General features: G+C 44.3%; 1 protein-coding gene across 1 annotated transcript; it reads left to right on the top strand.

Moving 5' to 3' along the window:
• The first annotated feature begins 1,385 nt into the window (after positions 1-1,385).
• Positions 1,386-14,049, top strand: adamts8a (ADAM metallopeptidase with thrombospondin type 1 motif, 8a). The gene is made up of 9 exons (XM_030792935.1): positions 1,386-2,111; positions 4,972-5,211; positions 6,416-6,548; positions 7,246-7,413; positions 9,957-10,255; positions 11,665-11,851; positions 12,034-12,206; positions 12,767-12,942; positions 13,314-14,049. Exons 1-9 carry the CDS (start codon positions 1,386-1,388, stop codon positions 14,047-14,049), a joined length of 2,838 nt encoding a protein of 945 aa, XP_030648795.1.
• The last annotated feature ends 556 nt before the right edge of the window (positions 14,050-14,605 follow it).

The following is a 14,605-nucleotide window of genomic DNA, read 5'->3' as shown; positions in this document are numbered from 1 at the left end:
GTTAGACTAACAAACTCTGCTCTCTCAGAATAATGAATCAAATCCCAAACGAATAAAAATAAGTTTCGATCACTTTACTTTTAGGATTTATAACCTTTTAAACATTTAAATTAGCATAATTAAGATGAGGTAAGATCGCCAAGACAACCATTCGTGCTGACCAAAAAGCCCTTTTTTTTTAAATTGATACAACACTGCCACCAAGTGGACGAAGTAGTGGACATTCAACTGACTTGCAGTGTGCATACACTGTACACCACTGTGCCGCGCTAAGACATTTTATTACCGTCTACTTCTATACAACACCGAGGAGTAAGTGACAGCCCTGAATATGAAAGAGTTTGCATCATGCTTTTGTCCGCACTATGCACACAGACGATTTTTCTGACCCCCCCCCCCCCCCATACACACACACTCACACATAAATACACACACACACATACACACACACACACACACACAGACACACACACACGGACACACACACACACACACACGTGTATTTTGGAAGTTGTTGACAAGTATCTTGGAAAGTATATATTGGGTTTCTCTTGAATGATGACTTCACTAGGCAAGAAAAAAAGTTGCAGGTTGCAGGTTAGACCACACAGGACTCATTAATACACCGATCTACAATGACACCTGAGTAACCTACGTCCAAAAAGATTCTCGGGGCAGTTTATTTCACTTTTTTTTTCAACCGCTCATTTGAATTTATAACTATATATCAAAATTAGTTTGGTAGTAACAATGTCAGTTGTACGTGTGCCTGATTTTTGAAAGCTTTGCACGGACTTAACGCGCTCATGCAGTTAACATTGCTGAGCAGTCACGCATGCTTGGTGCAGCTAACAGCATTCCGCCCGCGAACGCTGTCCTATGTATTAATAATAGCTGCCAGAAAGTCAACGCCGAACTATTGAAAAGGGGGCGTGGCGGAAACCCCCCATTGGATCAAATTGATCTTGGAGTTGTTGAGGTTTTGCTATGAAGTATGAGGGGGAGGAGAAAGAAAAGTAAGGATGGATATCAAAAATAAACCGCGTATGTTCAAGAAGGCAAGACTGTATAAATACGGGCGACACGAGCACTCATCACCGATACCTGAAGCTGGAAAGATTATATTCTTTAGCAGACGAAAACACTTCTCTTGAGCTTTTGACAAACTTTGAAGAAATAAGTGTGACTGACTTACTAGCGATGGAAAACGGACTGTGACCCGAAGTCTCTCATTTAGAAGAGGGTTGGTTTATTTTAGCAGCTCATTATATTGCGAAAGTAATTTATTTCATGCCGTTGCTGTTCCCTGTTTGTGACTGTTTTCAAAAGCTTGACACTGCTTAACGTTTTGCTCATAATATATGAACAAACATAAGTGACAGAAAATGGGTCATTATCTGCATGTCATGTTTTTAACGTTTTCTCTGACTGGAGTTGCATTCTCTGAGGTGGTCCAGTCGGAGGAGACTATACCTGTGAGGCTTACACTCAGAAGCATGGGTCGTTTTTCGAGAGGGAGCGAAGAAAGGCAAAGTTTCAAATTCAAAGCATTTGGTCAAGATTTCACATTAGATTTGGCTCCGGATAACAGTTTCGTCTCTCCAACGTTGAGCGTTCAGCGCATCCGAGGGAAGCATCTCTCTGCTTTTTTAAAGGGCTCCGGCAACGAGGATGTCCGAAAGGGTGTTAACAAGATAACAGAGAGTGGAGAAGACCTCAGAGGCTGTTTTTACACGGGAACCGTCAATTCTGACCAAGAGTCGTTAGTCGCTGTTAGTCTCTGTCATGGTATTTATGGGACATTTGTTACTCACGGGGAAGAGTTCTTTATTCAGCCTAAATCTCGTGGCGCCCAGGCGACCGACAGATCTTTTTCGCAGGTGCACGTCGTTCAAAGGAGGGTTCTCACTCAGCCAAAGGAAACTTCAAAGACTACCTTTGATCATGTGGAGGACCGCAGTCAGAACTTGTCGGACGGCAGCTCGGGGACCCACAGAGAGGAAGAAAGTAAAGGGAAGCGGGAAAAGAGATTCGTCTCTGCCGCGAGATACATTGAGACGCTGGTGGTGGCTGACTCGACAATGACACGTTTCTATGGAGATGAGATAAAGGTAAATTTGTCGGGGAAGAGTGCGTATAGAGTGCGTATAGACAATGACATTACCTGTTGTTCTTTAGAGTTTCAGTGCAGTTCATTGTCATCTTCATTGCCTCATTGCCAAATGGTTTATTTACTTTTTTCATCTTTAAGAAATTCACCCGTATATCTTTCTAGACGCTCTGGAGTATCATAGGCAGAGCAGCATCATGTGAAAAAAGTTAGATACACTTTCAACAGCATTTCAGCTGAATAGTATGTCGCCTATAAATGTTTTTTGTTTGTTTGTTTGTTTCTCTTACATGCCATATGCACACTGTTATGTCGTTTCGTCATCCAATGCGATATTAAATTAAGTAATTACGGTCACATGTACCGAGTCACAGTTAATAATATTTTCCGTTTTCGTGGAGACTCTTCGAGAGGCCCATCGAATTTCCAAGAGACAATTAATTTCACATTTCGAGAAGCGTGTGGGCGGCGGAGCCAGAGCACTAGATTTTTGCGTAATCTCCATAACTACCGTCCAATATCAGCCCGCATTCTTTAAACTATGACGTGAGCTTTGAACCCTGCGAGAGGCGAAGCCTTAGCTCAAAGTAAACTTGTGCGATTTAAAAAAAAATCTGGCATCCAGGGGATATAAACGTAAATATGCTAACATTTAAACAATCTGTGCTCCTCCTGCACATCCGAGCGCGAACTTGCTTATTTATTTATTTATTTATTTTTAGATGTTGACGTCCGTCCAATAAGCATATAGGCTACTTTTACACTGAGGAAAGGTCAGATATAAAACGCGTTTTTGCTATCAGAATTTCCGCTATTTTTGTTAGTGCTGTCAAAATTTTCGTTTGTGACACACCGTAGTTGCGTAACCGATGGGTGAACAGCTCTGATTGAGAAAACAGGTTTCATTTTGATCCCTCCACGCCAGAAGAATGAACATACTTTTAACGCTCGTGTCATGAGGATAGCCCTGCCTGTATCCATATCAATTTATCTTACTAAACTAGATTGAGTCCAACGTGTTTTTGATACTCTGTTGAAAGTAGTAGGCGTAGTGACCACAAATATGTGTTACTAACAAAGTTTTGTAATCCTTTTTGTTGTTGTCTATAAGTGAAAGTGACAGCTGTCGGATACTGTGAATGCGCTTGAGCAAACAGACAGATGCAGTTACAAGTGCATGTATTTCATATTTGATGTTACCGTTAAAATAACTATTTTCCTCTTGCCGCAATGTCTTAAACGGTTAGGTCTGCGTTGGATAATAAAATCCACAGCTGTTGAATGAGTAGAAAGGGTTGGGTCCTACCACAGGCCCACTGGATGAAGATAATGTTCATCAGTGAAAATTCTGGAAGAGTTTGGAACGGGTATGAAGTGCAATATTAAACATTTATGAGGGCCCTCACACCACCACAAGAGCCAAAGACCTGGTGTGTGTCTTTATCTCACCTCGCTAGCTGTCATTAATGCATAGTTTAGAGAATAGCTTAAGTGAGAGTAGAGAGAATTGCTGCTCTGTAAGCCTGTTTATGGAGTTCTTGGGCTGTGATTAATTACCTATTTGTATTCGAGATGCCACAACCCTTTGGGGGTACGAGCTTTCCAGTCCTGAGGAAAGTGGGGATGTCTCAAACTCTTTAAAATTGCCTACTGAAACCCGAACAAGTTTCCTCAGAGTACATGGGAGAGAGAGAGAGAGAGAGAGAGAGAGAGAAAGAAGGAGAGAGAGAGAAGGACGATATTAAAATGCTGGCACGAGGGGCTTTAGTTTGAGTTAGCACCATCTGGAAGAAAAGGCCAGCCCAGAGCAGTTTGTTTTCAAGCAGCTTCCACCCATTTTATTGATGGAAAGAAAAACACAAATGTTTAAATATTCGAGTCCCGCAGGCTTATGGATTTGGGTCATGGCTAACCCCGCCTCATCCCTCACCCCCCCCCCCCCCCCCAACCCTCAACCCTCAACCCCTGCATCTCCTTAGAGCACTGGGTGTCAGATTTGATAAAGAGAACAGTCTTTTACTACGTTGAGAAACAGCCACGGTTGCGTCTTCATAAAATGTGTCAGGCTGATCTACATCCAACAATGACTTCTGCAAAATAAATGCCCTTAACACTGCATTTCTTGTGCGCTCTCTGGACTCGCGTTGCAACAGCAGTGTCGATGCACAATTTTTTACTGTTACATTTACTTATTGCTTTGTCAACTAGTGACACAGATTTTTTCCATGCATTTTCATAGAGATAAAACTATCCTGTTTTCCCTGATAACAGTATATTTACTAATTGATAACATTAGTACAGCATAACCTCTGGATTATGACATGAAACCATCCCTCAGCTAATCAAAGGGAATGCAATTAGCCGCTTCCATGAAAGTTACACTTATACACACAATCCAATATAAGGTTTCTGAGCTTTAAATGGTTGATCACATGTGAATTTTGTGTTTTTACTGAGAACGGTTCATTGCAGGACAACATAATGGGAGTTGATGTATGATCCGATAAAGAGTTCCAAGGGGCAGGGCTGAGAATGAATTTAGTGCCAATGTAAACAGCATTTACACACCCTGAAACTGGTACTGCGTGTGTGTTTCTCTACTCCTTTACTGCCTCTCTCTCTCTCTCTCTCTCTCTAGCTCCGCCTCTCTTCCTTTGCTTTCATGTGGTTTTATGAGATCTATCTGCCTGTTTTCGATGAGGTGTCAGAGCAGTGGTCTCTTTGCTCCTCTTCTCTTCACTCCTTTCTCACTTTCAGTCTCACTGCAAAATCTGAGCTGTTTGTTCACATGTTTACTATACATCTCACAGCCTCTCTCTCTCTCTCCCTCTCTTTCTGTGTATGTGTGTGTGTGCGCGTAGCACTACCTGCTGACTCTGATGGCCACGGCGGCCCAGGTGTACGCCCACCCCAGTCTGAAGAACGCCGTGAGTCTGGTGGTGGTGAAGATGTTGGTGGTGGAGGATGAAGAGGTCGGGCCTGAGGTGTCCAGTAATGGAGGAGTCGCCTTGCGTAACTTCTGTGCCTGGCAACAGCTCTTCAACCCTGGCAGTCAGAGACACCCTGAGCACTATGACACTGCTATTCTATTCACCCGAGAGGTGAGGGGGCCACAGTACACCCAATACACTTTCAGTTCAGTCCTGTCATACTATAAAAGGATTATTTGACCTGGTATACTGTAATTCATAGTAACTCCGTAAGTCTGGGATACAAACTGAGCATAGTTTAGCAGATGCTCTTTTTCACTGCACTTATAATCAGTGAGGTAAAGTAAGTGGAGGCTGAGTGTGTAGTTTTGCACAGAGACTATCCACATTACTGTAGTCACAACATGTATTCACTGAAAGTAGACAAGTAACACATGGCCTGCATCATTTAGAGGAAACTGGAGGGAAAAAAAAAAAAAAAAAACGCCTGCAGAGTTTTAACCAGCACAAAAGTGGGACAAAACCTCTAGATGTGTTTGATTTTTAAACCCCACCAAACCAAGCAGAAAACAAATCTGAAAACCAAAAAAACATGATTGTGTTGTTCATTAGAGAGCTGTCTGTCCGTTCCCCCTCGAGACGGCAACGCTGAAACTTCAGCGTTGCCAAATGCAGAGGGTTAGCACAGGACGGTAATGAAATATGTGCTCTGAAAAGAGTTTTGGCTAGACAGTCTGCACAGAGCAACACAGCACAAGCCATGGTGGTCCGAGTACTCCTTGGGCTGGACTTTCCCCCCAGGTGGTTTGTGTTAGCGTAGGCCCGAGTACTGGTCGTTTCGCTCTTTCTCGGGGAGTCGGCGCGTATGAGACATCTTCTCCAGTCAAGGTCAACCAGGTCAAAGCGTGTGCATGCACGAGAGAGAGAGAGAGAGAGAGAGAGAGAGAGTGGGAGAGAGAGACGTTTAAGTCCTTTCAGTCCGGGTATCTCACAGTTAAAGTTCCTTGTCTGTTTTTTTTTTTTTTTTTCTTCTTGAACAGTCTGCCATGTATTTGCTTGATTTTACGATGGAAACACTGACAAATATGTTTTGCTGGCAAGAGTACACTGTGGGAAAAAAAGCGTCTGTCTGGAACGAATGGAGTGATGTCTGGATATCAGTGTCTGAAATGTGTCCCCTTCTCTTCTCTCAAACCCTTACTTTCCCCTTTCTTCCTCTTTCTCTGGCTCCTCTTTCCATTTCTCTCACTCTGTCCTGTCTTTCTACTTCTCCTCTTCGATACCGTCCCCCCGTCCATGTCCCCCATTTCTCTTCCCTTCTGACCCTCTCTCTATTCCTCGCCCTCTCCGCGTCTCTCACGTTTTTCTCCTCCAGGATATTTGCGGCCATCAGAACTGTGACACTCTCGGGGTCGCGGATGTGGGTACAATGTGTGACCCAAAAAGAAGCTGTAGTGTGATTGAGGATAACGGCCTTCAGACCGCATTCACGGTGGCACATGAGCTCGGTATGTGTCACGCACACTGCACACATATACACAACCACAACACCAGACCGTATGTCTGTGTTTGATAGATCCGCTATGCGTCTGAACCAAAATGGATGTCCTAATTTTAGACGGAGTCTTTCAGTAATGTGTGTGTGTGTCGAGTCCTCTTCAGTTCTCCTGACCTCAGTTTATTTTCCACTGGGACATTTGCACCATTGACACGGCACAGCTGAATTGAGCCGCGTTTACAACCGAATCTCGAGGATCACTCCAAAACTGTTCTTAAAAACATTTGATCACCTTCTCAGCGTGACTTCACATCATTCTCGTCCGTCAAAATAAAGGGGAAAAAAAGGCAGAGAGAACAGGACACCCACAGACTTATATGCTTTTGAATTAGGTGAAAGAGCAGTCTACACACAGCTCACTGGACTGGTAAAAAAATGAAAAAACGGTTTTAACTGATATAGCCGCAGTTTTTCTCTCTGGGTCTGATAAACTTGCATATCTCGTGGAAAGTGAAGAATTCTGGAATGATCTCTGACAGTGAGCAGACGTAATAAACAGAAGTATAAGATATATAGACCTCTTGTCATATGGAGCAACATGTGGATCCACTGCAATATGAAACAGTTGTTACAGTCATGCAGACACTAACTCTTTCCCTCTTCTCTCTCCCTCTCTTTTTCGACCCTCTCCCTCTCTCTTCTCCCAGGTCACGTTCTCAGCATGCCTCACGACGACTCCAGAAACTGTGAGAAATTGTTCGGTCATCTGGATTCACACCACATGATGGCACCTTTCTTCGTGCACTTCAACCGCACGTTTCCCTGGTCGCCCTGCAGTGCCCTGTACATCACAGAATTCTTCGACAACGGCCACGGTAAGATCTAATTCCTGCCCCAGCACCCTCCCAAATTCTCCGCACTCCAAAAGATCTGAATTTAGAAGCGCTGAAAGCGTTCCATTTGGAACGCTCCAAAAAGATCTGAATTCAGAACGGCTGAAAGCATTCTGCTTGGAACACTCCAAAAGACCTGAATTCAGAAGTGCTGAAAGCATTCTGTTTGGAACGCTCCAAAAGAACGCTGAACAAAACAATTCCATCACATGTATTTCGTTTTGTAGTTGTCAAATGTGGGTGTATCTTTTATTGACAGATGGTTTTCTCTCTTGGTTAACATGAGGTTTTGTGTTTTTATTTGGTTTTGGCTAGAAAACCAAGCATATTTCCCTTAAGATCCAAACCAAAAAGTAATAACTTTTCAAATACATTTTCTAGACATTTGTCTTAAATCGGCAGTCTGGTATTATACAGTTAATGGAAAGCTGCCACAGAAGACGCGCTGTGTAATTTTGGTCTTAAGGTGTGGTAAGAAATCTCTCTATAATGTGGGGACCGGTCTGTCACAAGTTTATTTTCTTTCGTTCACCCCCTCGTGTTTTCATCGGTTTTTTTTTTTTTTTTTTACATTTTTTATAGTACCTCTTCTGCCTTAACTCGCTCCCCAACCACTAATAACAGGTCCTGGAAACCGCACTGTGTAATTTTGCTGAGAGTGTCAAAACTAACAACCTTTGCAGAGTAAGCCCTCTCTCCCTCACAGGAGCAGTGTCTCATTGGCCCAGTCTTGCCAGGGCCAGGGCGTAGCATAAGCAGTCGCTCAGGTGAAAAACACATGGAGGAAATGGCTAAAGCTCTCACATACCTCCTCACAAAAACTTACTCTCTCCACCCCCAGTCATTAATAAGCCCTCTCTTTCACGTGGGGGTACACTGAACCCTTGAGTCAGTCCATGACAGAAAAAGACGGGGAGAGGAAAGGAAAAATGACAGTGAAACAAACATCTGCGTTGCAAAATAGCAGACATATTTTTCTCCAGTTGTTGATTTATCGGAGTCGATATTTCAGTCTGCGCTCTCCTCGGCCGTTCCTCTGACTCATCTTCTAGTGACTCATGCATTCCAGCATTAACAACTGTTTTCTCTCAGGGAGAGAGAGAGAGAGAGAACAGAGAGAACGTGAGAGCGTAGCCAGGCATATGTTGTCTGTACTGGTCCCACTGCGGTCCCACAGGTACATTGTGAACTGATGTGACTCCAGGTGTGTGTGTGTGTGTGTGTGTGTGTGTTTGTTTCTCGCTGATGATTTAAAGAGGACTCAGCAGTTCTCTGCTCATGTCAGTCACCACACTAACATGTGGCCAATGAATGTTTGAAGCACACTGCAGGATCGAGACAAACTAATGGAAATAACTCACTAAAAAACAGCTGTTAAAGGGAGTCTACATATTTCCTATTCATTTTCAGTGTAATGTCCAGTTGCTTTGGGCTGTACATCATAATAAGCCTTAATATCAGCATTTGAATAAGTAACAGATCAAACATCAAACTGTAAAAAAAAAAAAAAAAGTCAAACAACTGAATGTCCACATTTCAGTTGTGTCAGTGACACAAATGGAAAATATACTTCATGTGCCCGGGCAGCTATGTCAGAAATCATGAAAGCATACATGCAGTGTACAACATGTAATGGAAAATAACTCCATTTGGAAGAGGGGCGCTGGTTCTGACTAAACGCTTGCCAACTGGCATAGACGGACAACTGACAAGATAGTTGCTCATGAAAGGTTCTTTTCTTTTGCTGTTTTGTTGTTCTTAAATGTACTTTACTGATTTATTTCACTGGTACCACAGTCTTGCCGGCTGAATACTGACACTGAATTCCTTAAACTTTTTTAGTGTACTTCGAGAGCGGAATAGGACAACTTACTCATTTATGCTCTCATCAAACGAACAAACCAAACGATAGCTGTATGTTAAAATCGCCATGTATTTGCCATGAAGAGAACACAGTTTATATTAATGTATTTTCCATGAAGAGAACACAGTTTATATTAATGTGTTAATGTATTTGCCATGAAGAGAACACGGTTTATATTAATGCTAATTGGTAGGTTCCATTGTTGGACTGTTGAAATAACTAGGTTTATATGAATTTACAAAAACATCCTGTATATGAAACTACATTCCAGTTGTCACCTGGAGGGGAAGTAAGTGTGCAGGGACCCATCTGCAATGAAAGACATTCCCTCAAGCTAAAAATGTGCACACCTGTTTCAGGATCATGTGAAATAATGCCACTCAGGTACCTTAAACCCACTTGGGTGCTTTGTCAACGTGAATAGAACGGCTGTCGGTGGTAAGATGTCAGTGCCGCCCAGCTAAACAACGTAACTGAGTGGAGATGGTGCACTCAACGCAGCCTGTTCAGCTGAGTCAGACTGGGCGTGTGTTGAGTGAAATGTACAGATTCACATTTTACATACCTGTAGCGCTAAAACGCGCTCTTTCTCTCCGTGTCTCTCTCTCTCTCTCTCTTTCTTCTTTCTCACTTCTTTCGCTCTTCTTCTGCCAACCCACAGGTGATTGTCTGCTGGACAAACCAGAGCAGACCATTCCGTTACCTATGGATCCTCCAGGCTTCACATACAGCCTTGACCGACAGTGCCAGCAGGCGTTTGGGGAGGAGTTTACCCGCTGCCCCAACGTCCCAGAGGACCAGGCCTGCGCTCAGCTCTGGTGCCAGGAGGAGGGGCAGGTACAGTGCACCACCCGAAACGGAAGCCTGCCCTGGGCGGACGGCACGCCCTGCGGGGCGGGGAAGAGCTGCCGGGAAGGCATGTGTGTTCCGAGCATTCCGGAGGAGGAGAGAAAAGAGGAGGTACGCGTGGAGTGGAGTGTGACTGAGTCATCCCCGAGAGTGATTTATCTTGTCATCTACCTGTCAGGACTCACACATTTTAAGCGAGAAAAACGTCCATAAAAAAAAAAAAAAAAAAAAAAAAAAATGCCTCCGTGTAGATTTATGATCCGTGCTATCGTTTTGTTTTTCAAGGACTGTTTTTATGATTCTACAACCCCTTTTATGTCCTGCTGACTCTGCTTTCTCGTACTTTGTGTCTCTTCTCTTTTCTTCTCTCCCGGAAAATTGGTCTGATTGGTCTTAATCTCTCTCTCCCTCTGTGTTACTCTCACTCTCCCTCTCTTGCAGTTCCTCTCACTTGCTTCCATTACCTCTCCAAATTTCATTTGACTTTATTCACTTCATTTCCACTCTTAAGATAACTGTTGGGTTGCTCTGCCACGTTCTTTTAACCGCATTGTTCTGGTGAAGCTGTCTAACTCAGGCCGATTGTCAGTTTCCTCACCTTTAAAAATAAAAATGTTACTCCTGGTGGTGGAGCCCAGTCTGGAGCCTCACAGGCATCGCAGCTTAAAATAATCAATCTGCTTTAAACCCCACTTCTAAATGCCAGACTGACTCTTACCGCTCGAGAGAGTTCATTTGGACAGGGCTTTTAAAAAGCCAGATTATTTTTGGAGCAGTCATTTAAAAAAGAAGCCATACTCTATTCTGTAAAGCCCTTTAAAAAAGTAAGCTTATGTTTGGAGCTGCTCTGTTAAAAGCCCCCCTGTTCATGATCCCAGCTGGCCTGGCTGTGAGAAGACATCTTGCAGCCAACTCGTAAAAAAAAAAAAAAAAAAAAATGCAGAAATGAAATGTGGTATTTTTGCATGCCGTGAGGTCCATGCATAGAGGGAGGCGACGTCTGGGAGGCCTTTACACACGCGCTAGATCAGAGGTCATGACATGCCAATAAACAAGAGCCAACAGCCACAGTATACATACCACTGAGAGAAACGTACATAAAAACGGCGAGAGAAGTGGTCTTTCATTTGTAACGACCTCAAAATTAGCATTTATTATGAAGTCGACACAAAACCCCGTGTGTCGAATGGTGTTTTTCGGGGGGTTGATGTTTGAGTCTGTAAAAAAGTGAGTTGTAACAAGTACCGCATGTCCAAGTCACTTTTGGTCTTTCTTCATGCTTCCTGTCAGTTTTGCAGAATGAATCTGCCCCTGACAGAGTAGAAACAGCCCAAACCAAACGCATGACTTAGAGGCTTACTTGACTTTATAGCTCATCTTTTACAGATGTAGCTGAAATATGCGCAAGGGTAGAAGGTCAGATGTTCAGGTTTATATGACTTAGTTAATAACAGTCTTCGGCGTCTTTCTGATGCTGCAGAGACTGTCTCTGTGCCTAATCACCCTCTTTGTGTTCTCAGGTGCCCATTGATGGGGACTGGGGTGAGTGGGGTCCCTGGGGACCTTGCTCCAGGACCTGCGGGGGTGGAGTCGAATTCTCGCACAGAGAGTGTACTAATCCGGTGCCAAAGCACGGAGGCTCCTACTGTGTAGGGCAGAGGGTCAAATACCAGTCCTGCAACATTCAGGCCTGCCCGGAAGACCATGGTAACCATTTATAAATACATTGCTCGTGTTTTTCCTATGTACATATAGAGTCCATAAGGCACGTTATCAGTGCACCAAGTTTTCACAGTTGAACCCAGTATCAGCTTTGACGTGTTTTAAATTCACAGAGCATCCATCTCTACCAAAGGTCAGTTGGTGAATGTTTTTGCTTTTCCTTGCAGGGAAGAGCTTCAGAGAAGAACAATGTGAGAAATATAACAGTGACCGTTACCTGGACATGCACGGGAACGTGAAGCAGTGGATCCCCAAATATGCCGGGGTGTCACCCCGAGACCGCTGCAAACTGTTCTGTAGAGCCAAGGGCAGCAACGAGTTCAAAGTCTTTGAAGCGAAGGTATATATCCATGGAGAACCATTTCCTTTGTGTTTATGTACGAGGGCCGCGTATTTGATTTGGTCTGAGTAACAGCAGTAGCTTTAAACGTAAATTCACGTCCTTCGCCCAATCGGCGTTGACTGTGTGAAAAAGCTTTTCGGACTGTTGGATCCATTTTGCGTTCCTTTTGGAGCCTGCTGTGGCATTGCTGATATCAGCACGCTCCCACTACTCTCTCGTGCATGGAATAGTTTCCTTGTTGTAAAATGTGTAATCTGAGCTCTCCTAACCCCTACAGTTGGACTACTGTCTTAAGCTCTACCAGTCCTCCTCGGTGAAAATAACAAGTATCGGTTACATTTAAAATATAGCTAGCGTAACATAACCCTCCAAGTATTTTGGTTTTAAATTGGACTTGTTATTTTTCTGACTACGTGTGGTAACCTTAATTGACATTTTATCCCAAAAGCCTTTGTGGTGAGGTTTCACCCTTTCCCCCATCAAAAATTCCAGTGTATGGCACACTCCGGTTCAAGTGGGCATAAATATATTTCTTTATATTTGCTTTGGTTGCATAGGTTGTGGATGGTACCACATGTGGGCCAGATACCACATCCATCTGTGTCCAGGGCCAGTGCATCAAAGCGGGCTGTGACCAGGTGATTGGCTCCAGTCTGAGGCTGGATAAGTGTGGTATCTGTGGAGGGGATGGAACAAGCTGCAGGAAGATCACAGGAGCACTGAACAAAGCTACGTGAGTAACACCAGTAGATCAATACCATTCAGTGCCCTCCAACACCTTCAGAGAAAGTGAAAAACAACACTAAGGCTTTGTGTCTAATCACTTTTAACTTAGAGTCTGAATAGCTCGGTTGGTAGAGCATAGTATTCTAGCTGGTTAGATAGCAGCTCATGAAGTTTGCCACGAGAGAAACCAGTTCTATTCAAAACAGCAATATTGGACCAAAAATGCTAATTTTACTATTCTTATTTGGTGTAGTGATTGTGTGCTGTGTACTGATTATGCATGTACATACTATTTACCAAATCTTCATGAAGGCTATATTAGCATCTAGTGTCATGTGGCTTTTGCACATGGAAAATCATCCCACTGCATTTCCACAGGTTTGGCTACAATGACGTTGTAACTATCCCAGCTGGGGCCACCAACATCGACATTAAACAGCGCAGTAACCGTGGCATCAAACACGACGGCAACTACTTGGCAGTGAAGGCCGAAGATGGAAGCTACATCCTCAACGGGAACTATTCCGTGTCGACAGCAGAACAGGACATTCCCGTGCCCGGTGCTGTCCTCCGCTACAGCGGCTCCTCGACCACCCTGGAACGACTCCTGAGCTTCCATCAGCTCCGACAGCCTATCACTGTCCAGCTTCTGTCCACCATTGGGGACATGTCACCCCCTAAAGTTAAGTATACCTTCTACCTGCCCCATGATGTCCCCTTTAACAGGCCCAGCTCAGAGAGCCGGCTGTCGCCCCACATCATCCTGCCTCTAGGGGGCGCCGACTGGGTCCTGGGAGAGTGGTCTGAGTGCTCCAAGACCTGTGGCTCTGGCTGGTCCCGAAGAACCGTGGAATGTCAGGATGGGGCAGGATCCTTGTCCTACTTCTGCGACCCAGACCTGCGGCCAGCCGACATCCGGCCCTGCGGGGACCTGCCGTGCCCCGTGTGGCAGATGGGCCCCTGGTCTGCCTGTTCGCGGACTTGCGGCCCTGGACAGCGACATCGTAGCGTGCTCTGCATGGACTACACCGGCAAGATCGTGGAGCCCGAAAGGTGTAACCCAGACAAGAGACCAGAGGATGTTTCAGGAGAGTGTTTTTACCAGGACTGCTGAGTCCTCTGAAAGGGCATCCTGTGCTAGAGACGCTGAGATGGCGTCCTGTGCTAGAGACGGAGAAGGTAGTGGTAGGGTGAGGTTCATAGTCAAATGTAGTCAGCGTTTTTTCGCTACTAACACAACATCACTACCACTCTGATCATGCTTCAGAGACATGTGTGGGGGCGGGGGGGGGGGCTCAGGAGTAGAAAGCAAGTGGAGAGATCACTTATCGAGCATAACCAGGGCATTTGGTCTGGGCATAGATGTGTTTACCTGTATCACAGATTAACTTAAGTCATATTTGTTGTTCATTTTCTTCAGTGTCGCCTTGTATTTGCATAACTACTATTGAAGTTTGTTTTTCACCCCATAGAGATCTACCTCAAACAGTATGAGCATTTTAACACTTTTTCACTAAAGTATCTTTAGTAGAAGGTTCTGTCTAAAATGGTTCTGTCTGTTGCTCCTTTTCAACAAAAGGAACAAAATCTTGGATCAAATCCTGCTGAATCACTGTTCAAAGACTGGTCAAATATCTCCACTTCAAACTGCCTGGTGCCCTTGATTAGGT

This window comes from Chanos chanos, chromosome 15, assembly GCF_902362185.1.
Source record: "Chanos chanos chromosome 15, fChaCha1.1, whole genome shotgun sequence".
Classification (NCBI taxonomy): Eukaryota; Metazoa; Chordata; class Actinopteri; order Gonorynchiformes; family Chanidae; genus Chanos; species Chanos chanos.
This window is presented reverse-complemented; position numbering and strand designations above follow the sequence as displayed.